This window comes from Mobula birostris, chromosome 11 (assembly GCF_030028105.1).
Source record: "Mobula birostris isolate sMobBir1 chromosome 11, sMobBir1.hap1, whole genome shotgun sequence".
NCBI lineage: Eukaryota > Metazoa > Chordata > Chondrichthyes > Myliobatiformes > Myliobatidae > Mobula > Mobula birostris.
This window is the reverse complement of record NC_092380.1, coordinates 55,698,145-55,713,656: the sequence shown is the minus strand read 5'-3', so window position 1 is coordinate 55,713,656 and position 15,512 is coordinate 55,698,145. Positions and strand designations below refer to the sequence as shown.

General features: G+C 38.7%; 1 protein-coding gene across 2 annotated transcripts in view; it reads left to right on the top strand.

Moving 5' to 3' along the window:
* Positions 1-4,856, top strand: part of ptdss2 (phosphatidylserine synthase 2) — a 78,093-nt gene extending 73,237 nt beyond the window's left edge. For both annotated transcript variants that reach the window (XM_072272258.1, XM_072272257.1), the window contains one exon: positions 1,731-4,856. In XM_072272258.1, coding sequence (XP_072128359.1) covers positions 1,731-1,872 — 142 coding nt within the window. In that variant the 3' untranslated portion in view covers positions 1,873-4,856. The remainder of the gene's footprint in view (positions 1-1,730) is intronic.
* Positions 4,857-15,512: the final 10,656 nt, after the last annotated feature.

The window sequence follows — 15,512 nt, the reverse complement described above, 5'->3', positions numbered from 1 at the left end:
TAAGCCAGTTCACACTATATTATTTGTTTAATGACTTAAAGTGGATGTCTGCACAAAGGAGAAAGGAACTCCTCTCTCGTGTCTCTGTAATTCCCTTTGCTCCACTGTAATGCAGATACATCTGACTTCGTATTTCTTGGTATGAAGTAAGTGGAAGGCGTCGCATTAGGTTCATTAGTATCATCCGGAATCTGCTGGGATAAATAGATTTAGGGGTGGCACAGTAGTTCATCGGTTAGTGTAACACTATTGCACCAACAACCCAGGTTCAATTCTGTAAGGAGTTTATACGTTCTCCTCGTGACCAAGCGTGTTTTCTCCAAGTGCTCCAGTTTCCTTCAACAACCCAAAGACGTGGTTTAGTAAGTTAATAGGTCGCATAGGTACATTGTGCCAGAAGGCCCTGTTACTGTGCTGTATTGATAAGTAAAATTTTAAAAGTGAGATGTTTTATAATGGTTTTTTGTAGTTTTGTTGGTATCCTCTGCTTTGGGAAGAGTAGTGTGTGTTTCTCATAAGGAGCTGGCAGTGTATGTAATTCAAACAGGTAAGGTGGTCAATCAGTTTTAACAAAATTTGAGGGAACCGTTCAACCAGGATTACATCTCCCTCCCGCCTTCCCCCATCTGAAATAGGTAGTTTTAACTTTCCTTCTGCTGTCGCATGCAGTGAGTATTTGTGTTTGGAATCAACTGTTGTGACTGACCAAAACTGAGCAACGCGAAGCTGTAACTAGGAAATATAATGGTCTTTACTCACACAGCAAACCTCCAGGGGAGAGAGTGTGTCCAGGAGAATCCACTGGAATTTCACTCTCCTGACACGATGTTTTATACTACTTTAACACAAAGATAATAATAAACGACTAATCTTCACTTGCTGTAATCACCTACTTTAACATTTGGACAATATGTAGTCCGGCAAATTTACAGAATTACATATTTACAATGGCAGCACGTACCAACTAGCAGAATCCCTGAATATTCAGTAGTGGTGTCTATTCCAAAAGCAGACACCTAAAATATACCCCTTTATATACACTGTTGAGGGATGTCTCCATGAATATAACTATCCAGAGGTTAAGTGACAAAATAGATCTGTCTTGAAGTGGCATGCACCTTTATCAATGTGCTAATAGCAGGAACATTCATCTATCGTCTTCCCTTGTATAGTTTCAATTGGACAGAATTGGAATGATTGGTTTCACTAGCCATAAAGTATCAGTTGGAAGTTAAATTGTGTACAGGTTTTATTTCCTGAAAACTAGTTCACATTTACTTTAACCACAATTTCATAACCACAGAATGATCCCTAACAACAACCCTGAAATGCTGCATGTATAGAGTGCTGTGAAGCATGGTGCTTAGCATATCACACTGAATTTATTCCTGAATATGCTGCCACTGCTGACATCCAGTGCATTCTGCAATTTTAAAAATGGTGGGTGGGGTGGGGGGGGGAGGCGGTGAGCTTAAATTGCCTTCAGCATTTTCCCATTCAAGCAGATTGCTAAGCATCGCGCTTGCTTTTTGGGAGTTCCAAGACAAAGGTGCCACTCAGACTGTTAAATTGTCATGGGGATATTTTGTGCAAATGTGAAGGACTGTTCAGAGTCACCTGTGCGGGCTGGGATTAATTCCACCGTGTTCATGATCTGACATTTCACAGGCTTCAGTGACACTGGAGCTGTCACGGCAGAAGTTGACCTCCTGTCTTTATTTTAACCACAGGAATATCACGCTGCGATGGAAGGAAACCAGACTGCAAAAACGGGACAAGGCGAGTGAAAAGGACAAGGTTGGCAATGGCAATGCTAATCCTTTTATAAAAAGCAAGCATAATGGCGGTGATACAAGGCAAAGGAAATACTGAATGTCATGAAGCAGGAACACTGACAACTATGCACCATTAACAGGATTGCAAGAGCTACTTTCTCCAACGGTTAACAGCAATGACACTTCAGTTGTTGACTAATATGTATATTTTGTTACATTCACTGGGTGTTTAGTGCTGCAGAGTCAATATATTAAGCTAACTGTATTATCATAATTTCATGAAACTAAATCTTGCCAATGTACAATATTTTGGATCAATGTTTCTTACACTACTTGCCAACTTACAGTTGTACAGACTGGTTCTAAACACCCATAGGTTGATTTAATCTCTCAAAATGCATGCGAATGTGGATTATAAACTAATTACTAACTTGGTCATCTCTTGCCAAGAATTTACTTTATTCCATTAATGGAATTTTGAAGTGGCCAGCACTGTTGGATCTAGGAAATAATTCAGGCTTCCATGCCTAATACTTACCAAAAAGTGCAGAAAGAATTAGTGTATTACAATTCAACCTGGAATGCCCTAGCAACTTAATTTTATACTGAATGTTGCTGGTTATATTAATGCACTGAAAAGCAAAATTTTTTATCTTTATTTCAGGCTGTTAAATCTGTCAGCCTTAGATCCATAAGTATCCAATTATGCAGTTGGATACCTGGCTGCATCTAACACTGCTGGCCAGTGTTTTGTAAGAAAATTTCTCCTTGTAGTGCATTGAATATTTTGGCACCTTTGTAAACAAAAAAAAAACAGTTTTGCTTTCATGAAATTACGGTATTCAAACCTTTCAGCAATAGTAATTTTGGTTTTTAATTCTTAAAGCCATAGTTGTATATGTCATATATACTGTCATTTCATCCAGAAATTGAAATCACTGATGTTTTTATACTTGGATTTAACTTATAAAATAGTACTTGATTTTTTTTCTCTAGTATGCTTCATTATGCCTTTTTTTTTAAGAAGCTGGTGAATTTTTTCTCTGAACACTGGGTACATGATGGAGTGAGAATTTAGTCCGTTAAAGCAAAAAATCTACTGTGCTAACTTTATCTGAAACAGTTTTTGTTTGAAATATTAAGAATGTGTCCAATCTCTAGATTGTGAAAATTATATTTGGTTTTATAAGCTAAGAGGCCTTGAAAAGAATATAATGTAATGAAGTCTTGGACATGCTCACTTTAGAGTAGTGCTCTGTCTACAATACAGGGTGCATACTAATGGTGTTAGATTTTATAACATGGTGGGTCCAGTCAGTTCTAAATTAAGTGAAGTGTAGGTGCCTAGATTTTGTAATTAACAAAATAATCAGAATCTGAGCAATAAGAATGTATTCCTTTAAAAGAAAATATAATCCTGTGTATATAGACAGCAGTTTCCTGGACAAGTCACTACATAATGTGAGGGTATTGGTTTGCTAGCTTTAACACCTCTCATTCAGAGGAATCATTATTGATATAACTTCTCTTTTCCTCTACCACTTATAATACACCTGGTAATGATGTAGAAAAATAAAACCAAAATGATGTGCATCTTTTAAGACTGTGCTCTCATTCTTCACTCAACAACCCCATGGCCAAGGTGGTGTTAAAATATTTTGTTATGACCCATGGCTGAAAAGTATCATTATTCCTGAGAAAATCTGTGTCACCAAGCACATCCCTTAGTTGGTATCCCTGCCTCCATAAAAGGCAAACTGCTTTTCAGGTGATCATTTTTTTGTTCCCTTCCTCCCCACATCAAGTTTGATGCCATTTCATAACAATACTCTGTAAAGTTGGTCTTCCCTGTGATAACAATATTATTTTGATGTGACCATTTCTTTGATGTTAACCTCACTCATCTTTAAAGTTAGTCAATTAATGAACAGATTACTTTGCTCTAATTTAAGCTTGTCCATGAGGCTATTATGCTTTTATGGTTTCAGAATGATGTACTAGTAGAACTTGAATGTAATTGATGTCAATTCCAATTCTCAGGAAATCCACTTTTTTTTTCTAAGCTTTTGTAACTCTGTTTTCATATCTGTTGAATTGTCAGTGTTTGCACTTACTACAGTGGACTTGATTTGTGTTTACATTTTTTTGAGCACTGAATATTTCTTGAAAATATATAGTATTAAAATTAATTGCTAACAATGTCCAATGTTCTACTGATGAGAAATGTCCAAATCCTCCTTTACAGTATGGTAAACTTCATATCTGAATTCTAGTACCTAGTGTCCTTTTCAATTTGCAGAGCTGGTGGGTTTCTTGAGTGTAGGAATTTATGAAAATCATTTTTAATGGCAGAAGCTAGCATAAATATTTGGGACCATCTTTCAGAAAAAAGCAGAGCAACTTGGAGATTGTTGAGATCAAAGGAGCAAAGGTGCGTAAAATAGACAAATTAGCCTTTAAAGCATAGATGTCCACTGTTTTCAAATCCTTTTCTAATAAAATAATTTACAGATAAATTCAGGAAATTTGGATTTTCAATTGGATTCATCAACTGGGAATACAGTAGGAAAGTGTAATTGTGAAACAACAAGCCCATTGTCTTTTTCTCTCCCTTGCACATGCACTGAAACATTTGCATCCACTAGTACTAGATATTGATTATACAAATGCTGCTTTTGTCCTCAAAGTTAATAATCCACTCTACTAAGTGATATTAATGAATGAAACAGTACTGAACATAAGGTGCCTTACTGGGGATTGAGTTGTGCTGGAGGGTGGACAAAGTGCCTAAATGTGGCCACTATCCCTCTTCTCTTGGCCCTTAAAACACACTTTCAGTACTCTTATCACATGGGCACAGAATACAGTTTCACTATTTATTAAGCTGCACTTGGGCTGCTTTGATTTATATTGATGAAGTTATTTTGAGAGGTTACAAACTTAATCCTGGTCCTTTATATTCTTTTCCCATTATTAATGAATTAGATTCTTATTGCTAATGTATAATCTCTTGAAAACATGGATAGTTTTATCAGTATTTTTACATAGTGATGCTCATCTCAACTGGTCTGAAGAATTAATTGTGACAATATATTCTAAATAAATTGGAATATATTAGTTTTGTTTCTGTCACAGTTACTGAAATTTCATTTTGAAAAGCTTATATATTTACTTAGAGCTTTTCTGTTTTATTGTTTGCTTCCTGCAAGTGTGTTATTCCATTGATAACCAAAAAATGTGTATTAATACCTCAGGTGCTACTGGCTTTATGTGCTTATTCACATTAACTGCATTGGAAAGCACCTGAGCTGGTGTTATAGACCTAACATGAGCATGCTATGCTGTGGTGGTGTCACCAGTATGCATCTGTGTTGCATACAGATCTACGATGATGCCCCAGTGAATGCCACGGAATCACTTATTAAGAAGATAGAAGTAACTTTGACTTTTTTAAACCAGCACTGTGAATCATTAACATTGCCACCTTAAACAATTTGTACTTACTTTATCAGACTTTCCTACTGGTGTGCTGTGCCAGGCTGGTAAGCCTTGCTTTCATCTGAATTATTGTAGTTTCAGCACAATTTCCATGAAATTAATAGGCTGGCATTTGTGAAGGGAATTGGCAGGGGACAGTGTTGTAAAAGGTGTACATATTTTAGATGAGGTATTAAACCTTTTCAAACCCCTCTGCTGGGTATAAACTTTCTTGTAGAATTACGAGAAAGAGCAAATGGACTTGCATTGCTTTGATCAAATATTCTGCAGCAATATCCTTAAATGATCTGATAATCTTAAACACAAGAGGTTCTGCAGATGCTGGAAATCCAGAGCAACACAAAAAATGCTGAAGGAACTCAGCAGATCAGGCAGCATCTATGGAAATGAATAAGCATTTGGCGTTTCGGGCCAAGACCCTTTATCGAGACTGGAAAGATGAAGGCAGAAGATGCCAGAATAAGAAGTTGGGGGGTGGGGGGAGAGGGAAAGGAGAACAAGCTAGAAGGTGATGGGTGAAGCTAGGTAGATGGGGGAGGAGAATGAAGTAAGAAGCTGGGAAGTGATAGGTGGAAAAGAAAAGGCTGGAGAAGGAGGAATATGATAGAAGAGAGGATCATGGGAGAAAAAGAAGGAGGGGGAGAGGTAAGAGGCTAGAGTGAGGAATTGAAGAACAGGGAAGTTGGAGGAAAATTACCAGAAGTTGGAGAAATCGATGTACAGCCATCAGGTTGGAGGATGCCCTGAGATAATATGAGATGTTCCTCCATCTTGAAAATGGCCTCATCATGGCAGAAGAGGAAACCAAGAACCGACATGTTGGAATGGGGATAGGAATTAAAGTGGTTGGCCACTGGGAAATCTTGCTTTGTGTGGATGGAGCAGAGGTGTTTGACAAAGCAGTCCTCCAATCTACATTGGGTGTCACCAATTTAGAAGAGACTACATTGGGAGCACCTGTTACTGTGGATGACCACTGCAGGATTTGCAGTTGAAGTGTGCCTCACTTGGAAGAACTGTTCGGGACCCTGAATGGATGTGAGGGAAAAGGTGAATGGACAGGTGTGTCACTTCTGCCACTTGTAGGGATCAGTGCTAGAGGAGAGATGGGGGGGGGGGGGGCTACGTAACAATGTTTGGTAAGATCCTGTTGAAGATGGTGGAAGTTACAGAGAATGATATGTTGGATGCGGAGACTCATGGGGTGGTAGGTAAGGACAAGAAGCACTAGCCTCCCCAACATCATGGACACCTTCAAAAGTTGGTTCTTCAAAGTGGCGGCAAGCATCATTAGGGACCCCCATCTCCCAGGACATGCCCACTTTTCATTGCTTTGAGGAAGTACAGGAGCCTGAAGACGTGCACTCAATATTTCAGGAGCTGATGCTTCCCCTCCACCATCTGATTTCTGAATGGACAGTGAACTCATGAACACTGCCTCGCTATTTTTTTTTTCTTTTCCTATATGCACACGCACATGCAATTTATGGTTTTTAAATTATGTATTGCAATATGCTGCTGCAGCAAAACAACAAATTTCAGAATCAGATTTAATATCACCAACGTGAAATTTGTTGTCTTTACAGCAGCAGTACAATAGTGGTAATAGGGAAAAAACATGAAATACAGTAAATATGTGTACATAATTTAATAAGTAGTGCAAAAATGAAAATAAAAAAAGTAGTCAGGTAGTGTTCACATATTTGCACCTGCTTTCTGATGATAGCAATGGGAACAAGGCATGACCTGGGTGATGGGTTTCCTTAATGATGGATGCTGCCTTTTCAAGGCATCGCTTCTTGAAGATGCCGTGAATACTATGGAGACTAGTGCCCATGATGAAGTTGACTAAGTTTACAATTCTGCCTCTTACTTTGATCCTGTGCAGTAGCCCCCCCCCCCACCCTTTACCCATACCAGATGGTGATGCAGCCAGTTAGAATGCTCTCCATGTTGAAATCTGTTGAAATTTGCAGGTATTTTAGGTGATTTACCAAATCTCCTCAAACTAATGAAATATAGTCACTGTCATGCTTTCTTTGTAGCTGCTTTGATATGTTAGGTCCAGGTTAGATCCTCAGAGATATTGACACCCAGGAACTTGAAGTTGCTCACTCTCCCCACTTCTGATCCCTTTTTGAGGACTGGTATGTGTTCCCCTGTCGTACCTTTTTTGAAGTCCACAATCAGTGCTTTAGTACAAGATTGTTGCTGTGACTGCCCTCAACTAGCTAATATATTTCGCTCTTGTATGCCCTCTCGTCACCATCTAAGATTCTGCCAACAATGGTTGTGTCATCAGCAAGTTTACAGATGGCATTTGAACTGTACTTAATCACACCATCATAGGTATACAGAAAGTAGATTAGTGGGCTAAGCATATATCCCTGAGGTGCACGGTGTCGATTATCAGCAAGGTGGAGTGTTATTTCCAATCTGCATGGATTGTGGTCTTCCGATTAGGCTTTTAACAACACTTGCCAATGATATTGAACCTGATTCTGATTTTTTTTGGGTCTGGCAAAGTATATTTTTGACATTATCGCACGTTAAAAGCAGTTTCCACAAGATCTGATTCTTATATCATTTTGCAATTCTAAGAATTTCTCCCGGGATCAATAAAGAATGACTATGACTATTTATAAAGCGAATTATGCAGGCCTCTGAACAGTAGCCAGTATGTGGGCTATAAATTACAATGGGAGATAGAAAAGGCATGTAAAAGGGAAATGTTGCGATAATCATGGCAGATTTGATATGCAAGTAGATTGGACAAATCATGTAGTTGCTGGATCCCAAGAGAGGGGAATTTGTAGAATGCCTACAAAACGGCTTTTTAAAGCAGCTTGCGATTGAGTCCACCGGGGAATGCCAATTCTATTTTGGGGTTATGTTATAACCCAGATTTGATTAGGGAGTTTAAGATGAAAGAACCCTTAGGAGACAGTAATCATAATATGATAGAATTCACCCTGCAGTTTGAGACGGAGAAGCTAAAATCAGATGTATCAATATTAAAAGTTCGAAGTAAATTTATTATCAAAGTACATATGTCACTATATACAACCCTGAGATTCATTTTCTTGTGGACATTATCAATAAATCCATTATAGAATAATAACCATAATAGAATCAGTGAAAGACTGCACCAACTTCGGCATTCGAACAGTATTCAACAAACTGCAAAAACAAAAAAAGAGATAATGATATTAAATAAATAAGCAATAAGTATCGCGAACATGAGATGAAAAGTGCTTGAAAGTGAGTCCATAGGTTGTGGGAATTTTTCAATGAAGGGACAGGTGAAGTTGAGTGAATTACAGTGCAATAAAGGGAATTATTGAGGTACTAGCAGGGATGATGGCAGAACAGCAATGGTTGGAATTTCTGGGGCTATTCAGAAGGTGCAGGAAAGGTGCATTCCAAAGATGAAGTAGTATTCTAAAGGGAGGATGAGGCAACCATGACTGACAAGGGAAGTAAAGACAGTATAAAAGCAAAAGAGGGGGCATATAATAGAGCAAAAATTAATGGGAAGGTTGAGATTGGGAAGCTTTAAAAAAAAAACAACAGACAACTAAAAAGCCATAAAGAAAGAAAAGACGATATCAAAGTGGATACAAATGTTATTTTTCAGATATATAAAGAATATGAGAGAGATGAGTATGGTTATTGGAGAGCTGGAAAAATAATGCTAGAGAGGTAGTAATGGTGGGCAAAGAATGGCGGATGAACTTAATAAGTATTTTGTGACAGTCTTCACTGTGGAAGACACTAGCAGAATGCCAGAGATGTGAGAGTGCTGGGGCAGAAGTGAATCTTGTTGCCGTTACTAAGGACAAGGTGCTTGGGAAGCTGAAAAGTCTGAAGATAGAAGGTAGATAAGTCACCTGGACCAGAAGGACTACACCTCTGGGTTCAGAAAGAGATAGATGATCGTGGAGACATTAGTAATGATCTTTCAAGAGTCCTGGAATGGTTCCTGAGGACTGAAGAATGGCAAATGTCACTCCATCTATACAAAGGGAGGGAGGTAGAGGAAAGGTATTTATAGGTAATTTAGCCTGACTTCAGTGCTTGGAAGAAGTTGGAGTCTATTTTAAGGATGAGGTTTCGGTGTACTTGGAGGCACATGATAAAATAGGCCAAAGTCGGCATGGTTTCTAAAGGAGGTATCTTGCCAGAAAAATCTGTTGGAATTCTTTGAGGAAATAACAGGCAGAATATACAAAGAAGATTGTTTATTTGGATTTTCAGAAGGCATGTGACAAGGTGCCGCAAGTGAGGGTGTTTAAGGTAAGAGCCCATGGCATTAAAGGATAGGTACTAGCATGGATAGAAAATTGGTTGACTGGCAGCTTTTTCTGGTTGGCTGCCACTGACGTGGTGTGCCACAGAGTCGGTGTTGAGACAGCTTCTTTTCATTTTATATGTCAGAGATTTTGATGAAGGAATTGATGCTAGAAGGACATAGACAGATTGTGTAAATGAGCAAAGAAGTGGCAGATGGAATATGGTGTCAAGAAGTGTATGGTCATGCACTTTGGTAGGAGGAATAAAGGTGAGGACTATTTTCTAAATGGGGAGAAAATTCAAAAATCCAAGGTGCAAAGGGACTTGGGAGTCCTCGTGTAGGATTCCCTAAAGGTTGACTTACAGGTTAAGTTGGTGGTAAGGAAGCCAAAAGTAATGTTAGCATTCATTTTGAGTGTACTAGAATACAAAAGCAAGGATATAATACAGAGGCTTTTTAAGACATTGATCAGTCCACACTTGGAGTATTGTGAGCAATTTTGGGCCCCTTCTCTAAGAAAAGATATGCTGGCATTGGAGAGGGTCCAGAGGAGGTTCATGAGAATGATCGCAGGAATGAAAGGTTTAACATAGGTGCACTTGATTGTTATGGGCCTGTACTCACTGGAGTTTAGAAGAATGAAGGAGGATATCATTGAAACCCATCTAATATTGAAACACCTAGATCGAGTAGATGTGAAATGGTTACTTTCTTTAGTAGGAGAGTCTAGGACTAGAGGGCACAGCATTGGAATTGAGGGATGTCCATTTAGAACAGAGAAGACAAAAATTTTCTTTAGCCAGAGGCGGTGAATCTGTGGAATTCATTTGCACAGACCAAGTCATTGGGTGTAGCTGAAGTGGAGGTTAATAGGTTCTTGATTAATCAGGGCATCAAAGGTTATAGGGAGATGGCAAGAGGAGGGGGTTGAGGGGCTAATCAATCAGACATGACGGAATGGTGGAGCAGACTCGATGGACCAAATAGCTTAATTCTGCTCCTATGTCTTATGGATTCTCTTGCACCTCTAGGAAGCTGAGCAATGTTGTACTTGGTCCTAGGTGTAGGTGTTACAAGTTAGCTGTAGGGTACTCGATTACTGGCAAAGAGCATAGAAATTTAGTACTAAGTTCACAAGGCATTTATGGCAACAAAGTTGATGTGGCTTTTTAAAAAAAATTATTTCAGAACCTCTAATGAGGCTAGAGTGAGTAGAACATGAAAATGTTAGGATTCTGTTAGTTGTGATGGCATGAAAATATTTTAAAAAAGTGGAAAACATGAGTCTTTATTAGAATAATATAAATGGTGCAGTGTGACTTGGACAGGTTCGACAGAAGCACTTAGAGGTACTTCAATACCAGGGTATAAGTACAAGGTTGGATAAAACCCAAATAAAATGGTATAATTTTTGAAGATTTCTCTCAAGCTCGATCTGTTTCCTAGAAGTTACCTGCAATGTAGTTTGGATGTAGTACTATATTACAAAAAGTAATCCAGTTCTCACCTTATTGTGTCATCTATATCTTATCCAGAGATCTTTTCCATTCTTTTCTCCTTCAGGTATTCATTTAATTGTCTTATCTGAGTATAATTTACTAAATTTAGAAATAATGTCAGTTTTTTGTTTCTAAATCTTTAGCTTGCAAAAAGGAGTGTGTGCAGTCTTGATTATTTTTCTTTTTGTATGGAGCAAGTGGGAACAGTTATAATAGCCTGCTAGTTGAGGATATAAGTCTAAATTTGTCCTATAGTGCTGTAATAATTATCTTGATAGTTTTTTTCAAGTTTAGTTTGTCTGGCTTTTTATTTACTGCAAATTCTTTGCAAATTGGGTATCCTTTTTTGGATTGTATTGGCATTAGGATTCGTGAGTGAGAACAGGTTGAGTGCCCCTTATTCGAAATTCTATAATCTGAAAACCTCTGAAATCTAAATATTTTTTTAATGTAGACATAACATCACAAATGTAAAATTCCACAAGACGCTGGGAAGGTTCCCAGGCGATATGCAGGTGTTTGTGCACCGCAGACAGTTCTGAAAAGTGACTTCACATATACAATCAATAGAAGATCATGAAAAACAGAAAAACACCGCAAAAACGAAAAATGAAGATCTGGATCATGTATTGTCGGCGCTGGAGTGAGCACATGCCACCTAACGGTATGATGATCATGACACAAAGATTTATCATGACCAACTGAAACTTGAAGGTAATTGTAAACATTCAGCAGGCTACTTGCAGAAATTTAAGAAAAGAAACAACATTAAATTTTTAAAGCGTCTGCTGATCACTAAAATTCAGCACCGGATCAAGTCCATCATGCTGATTGTTTTTGTATCTTCCCTAACAGCATTAAATTTTTAAAGCATTGTTGTTTCCATCCAGGGGGTCAGTGTGGACATAGTAGATGATTACATATTGATATTGGGGGTACGAATTGACAATAAACTGGACTGGTCAAAGAACACTGAGGCTGTCTACAAGAAGGGACAGAGCTGTCTCTATTTCTTGAGGAGAATGAGGTCCTTTAACATCTGCCGGATGATGCTGAGGATGTTCTACAAGTCTGTGGTGGCCAGTGCTATCATGTTTGCTGTTGTGTGCTGGGGCAGCGGGCTGAGGGTGGCAGACATCAACAGAATCAACAAACTCATTCGGAAGGCCAGTGATGTTGTGGGGATGGAACTGGACTCTCTCGCGGTGGTGTCTGAAAAGAGCATGCTGTCTAAGTTGCATGCCACCTTGGACAATGTCTCCCATCCACTACATAATGTACTGGGTGGGCACAGGAGTACATTCAGCCAGAGACTCATTCCACTGAGATGCAACACAGAGCGTCATAGGAAGTCATTCCTGCCTGTGGCCATCAAACTTTACAACTCCTCCCTTGGAGGGTCAGACACCCTGAGCCAATAGGCTGGTTCTGGACTTATTTCATAATTTACTGGCATAGTTTACATATTACTATTTAACTATTTATGGTTCTATTACTATCTATTATTTATGGTGCAACTGTAACGAAAACCAATTTCCCCCGGGATCAATAATGTATGACTAGGGCTATGACTATGATGAAAATCCTAACATCAAAACATGTCTACAATGCTGATTGGTTTTTATACCTTATATAAAATCTAAAAAAAAGTACACTACAAATACCGTGTACCTTTTAATCAAAGCACAGCATCGTAGGTGGAGACTGAAAGCCTGCCATTGTTTGTTGTTGTTTAACAGCTGATTCAGTATTGACCTGTTTCCCTGCACACATTATATTAACGGTATGTAATAATTTTTTTAACTGTAATTCCATATGTCTGATGAACAGCGTAAGACAAAGACTGCTTACCTGTAAATCCAAAGTTAAAGATGATGGTGATCCTAAGGTATAATTCCATTGAATTTCTTTGATGGCTGTCTGTTTATTTTTGGACATTATATTGAGAATTATATCAATTATTTATTCTAATTCAAAATATATGAAATTGGGATCCACTGGCTTTTGGGAGGTTTGTTCCAACCCAGTAGTTTTAATTTTCCTTCAAAATTTGACTTCAAGCCATCACCACCAATACCTTTCATTTTTTAATGGATGCAATATTAACAAAAACATAGAGATTAAGGTTAGTGTTATGGCAGTTCATTGAAAATTGGAAAATGTTATTTTGATTAGCTGTGGTAGTTAAGTTGCAAGTGTATACTAAATAAGAATGCACTTTGTAGCTTACACTATTTAAATGTTTTGCACATTTACTCAATCTTTCTACAAACCTCGGTTAGAAGGTCATAATCTTTAATATAACTTTCAAAAGCTCAAATGGTGCTTATTAATCATATGCGACAGAGATCAGTTGGCTTAACAGCAAGCAACCTGCTGGAGGAACTCAGGTTGAGCGGCATCTCTGTGGTGGAAGGAACTGTCAATATTTCGGGTTGAAATGCTGCATCAGGGTCCCCTAGCCTACGTATCTTTCCTCATTAAATAACCTACCATTCCAGGTTTAGTCTAATAAATCCAATAAATCTTTGAAATGCTTCAAATACACTAGCATTCTTAAATAAGGTGACCAATACAATTAACAATACTACATATACTGTATAGTCGCATCAGGCCAAAAAGTAATTTAAATGCCTTCCCAGATGGACTGAAAACTTCACTAGGAATTTGAAGATATTTGCTATGTCAACAAAAACACTCAAAAACATCTATAGATGTACTGTGGAGAGCATTCTGACAGGCTGCATCACTGTCTTGTGTGGGGGGACGGGGGCTACTAAACAGGACCGAAGGAAGCTGCAGAGGGTTGTAAATTTAGTTGGCTCCATCTTGGTATTAGCCTACAAAGTACCCAGGGCATGTTTAAAGAATGATGTCTCAGAAAGGCAGTGTCCATTATTAAGGACCCTCAGCACCTAGGGCATGCCCTTTTCTCATTGTTACCATCAGGAGGAGCCTGAAAGCACACACTCAGCCATTCAGGAACGGCTTCTTCCCTTCTGCCATCTGATTCCTAAATGGACATTGAACTCATGAACACTACCTCACTTTTTTAATATATTATTTTTTAATCTATTCAATATACATATACTGTAATTTGTTTATTTATTTTTAATTTTTTTTCCTTCTTTATCATGTATTGCATTGAGCTGCTGCTGCTAAGTTAACAAATTTCACGACACATGCCGGTGATAGCAAACCTGATTTTGATTCTGAAAAGGAAGTGTGTCAGACTAGAGACGGGGGTTGGTCACATCCTGCTTGCTGCTGTGCAACTACCAGCCCGCTGTCCATGGCTCTGAGGCTACGTCCTGCGCTGGCTGCTCCAGGCTTTGTGTCGGCGAGCTTCGTGACGATTTGCCCCACTGTGTGATGAACTGAGGCCACGGCCCGGCCCTGGCTGCTCCAGGATTTGTGTCTGTGGACTCACTTTCACTCTGAATGCTGTTGCTGGCTTTTATTGTTTGCACGGTTTGTGTTTATTTTACTTCCTCTGCTGGGTGTTGGTCTTTTTAAAATTGGGTTCTTTTGGTTTCTTGTTTTGTGGCTGCATGTAAGTAAAGAAATCTCAAGGTTGTATAATTTACACATCGATAATAAATGTATTTTGAACTATTTTTAGTTGAAGCAAAAGGTCCCTACTTTTGTTTTTGTTTCCATAGCGGTGATTAACGTGCTGTTAGCTTTCCTAATTACAAACGAACTTGTATTGCAGTTAGCCTTTAACAAATCATACACCAGGGCAGCCAGATCCTTCTATATCTCAGAATTCTGCAACATGTCAACTTTTAGATGGTATCTACCTTGGCAGAAACAAAAATCAAGTACAATCACAGTTTTCTTCATTACGTACATTGGCCAAGTCTTTGCTCACTCGCGCCATCTATCTACTATTGTTTGCCACCTCCTGATATTCTCTTCCATCTATTTTCTAACTGGCTGCATCACCGTCTGGCATGGGGATAGGGGAGGGGTGGGGGGAGGCTACTGCATGGGATCGAAATAAACTGCAGACTGTTGTAAACTTAGTCAGCTCCATCAAGGGCACCAGCCTCCGTAGTATCCAGGACACCTTTAAGGAGTGATGCCTCATAAAGGCGGTGCCGATTATTATGAACGCCCGTTACCCAGGACATGCCCTGTTCTCATTGCTACCATCAAGGGAAGATTTATAGAAGCCTGAAGGCACACACTTAATGATTTTGGGTCAGTTTCTTCCCCTCTGACATTTGATTCCTGAATGGACATTGAACCCATGAACACTGCCTCACTACTTTTTTATTTCTATTTTTGCACTAATTATTTAACTATTTAATATATATACCTACTGTAATTCACGTTTTTCCCTATTATTATGCACTACATTGTACTGCTATGGCAAAGACAACACATTTCATGCCATATGCTGGTGATGTTAAACCTGATTCTGCCTATCCTCGGGCCATG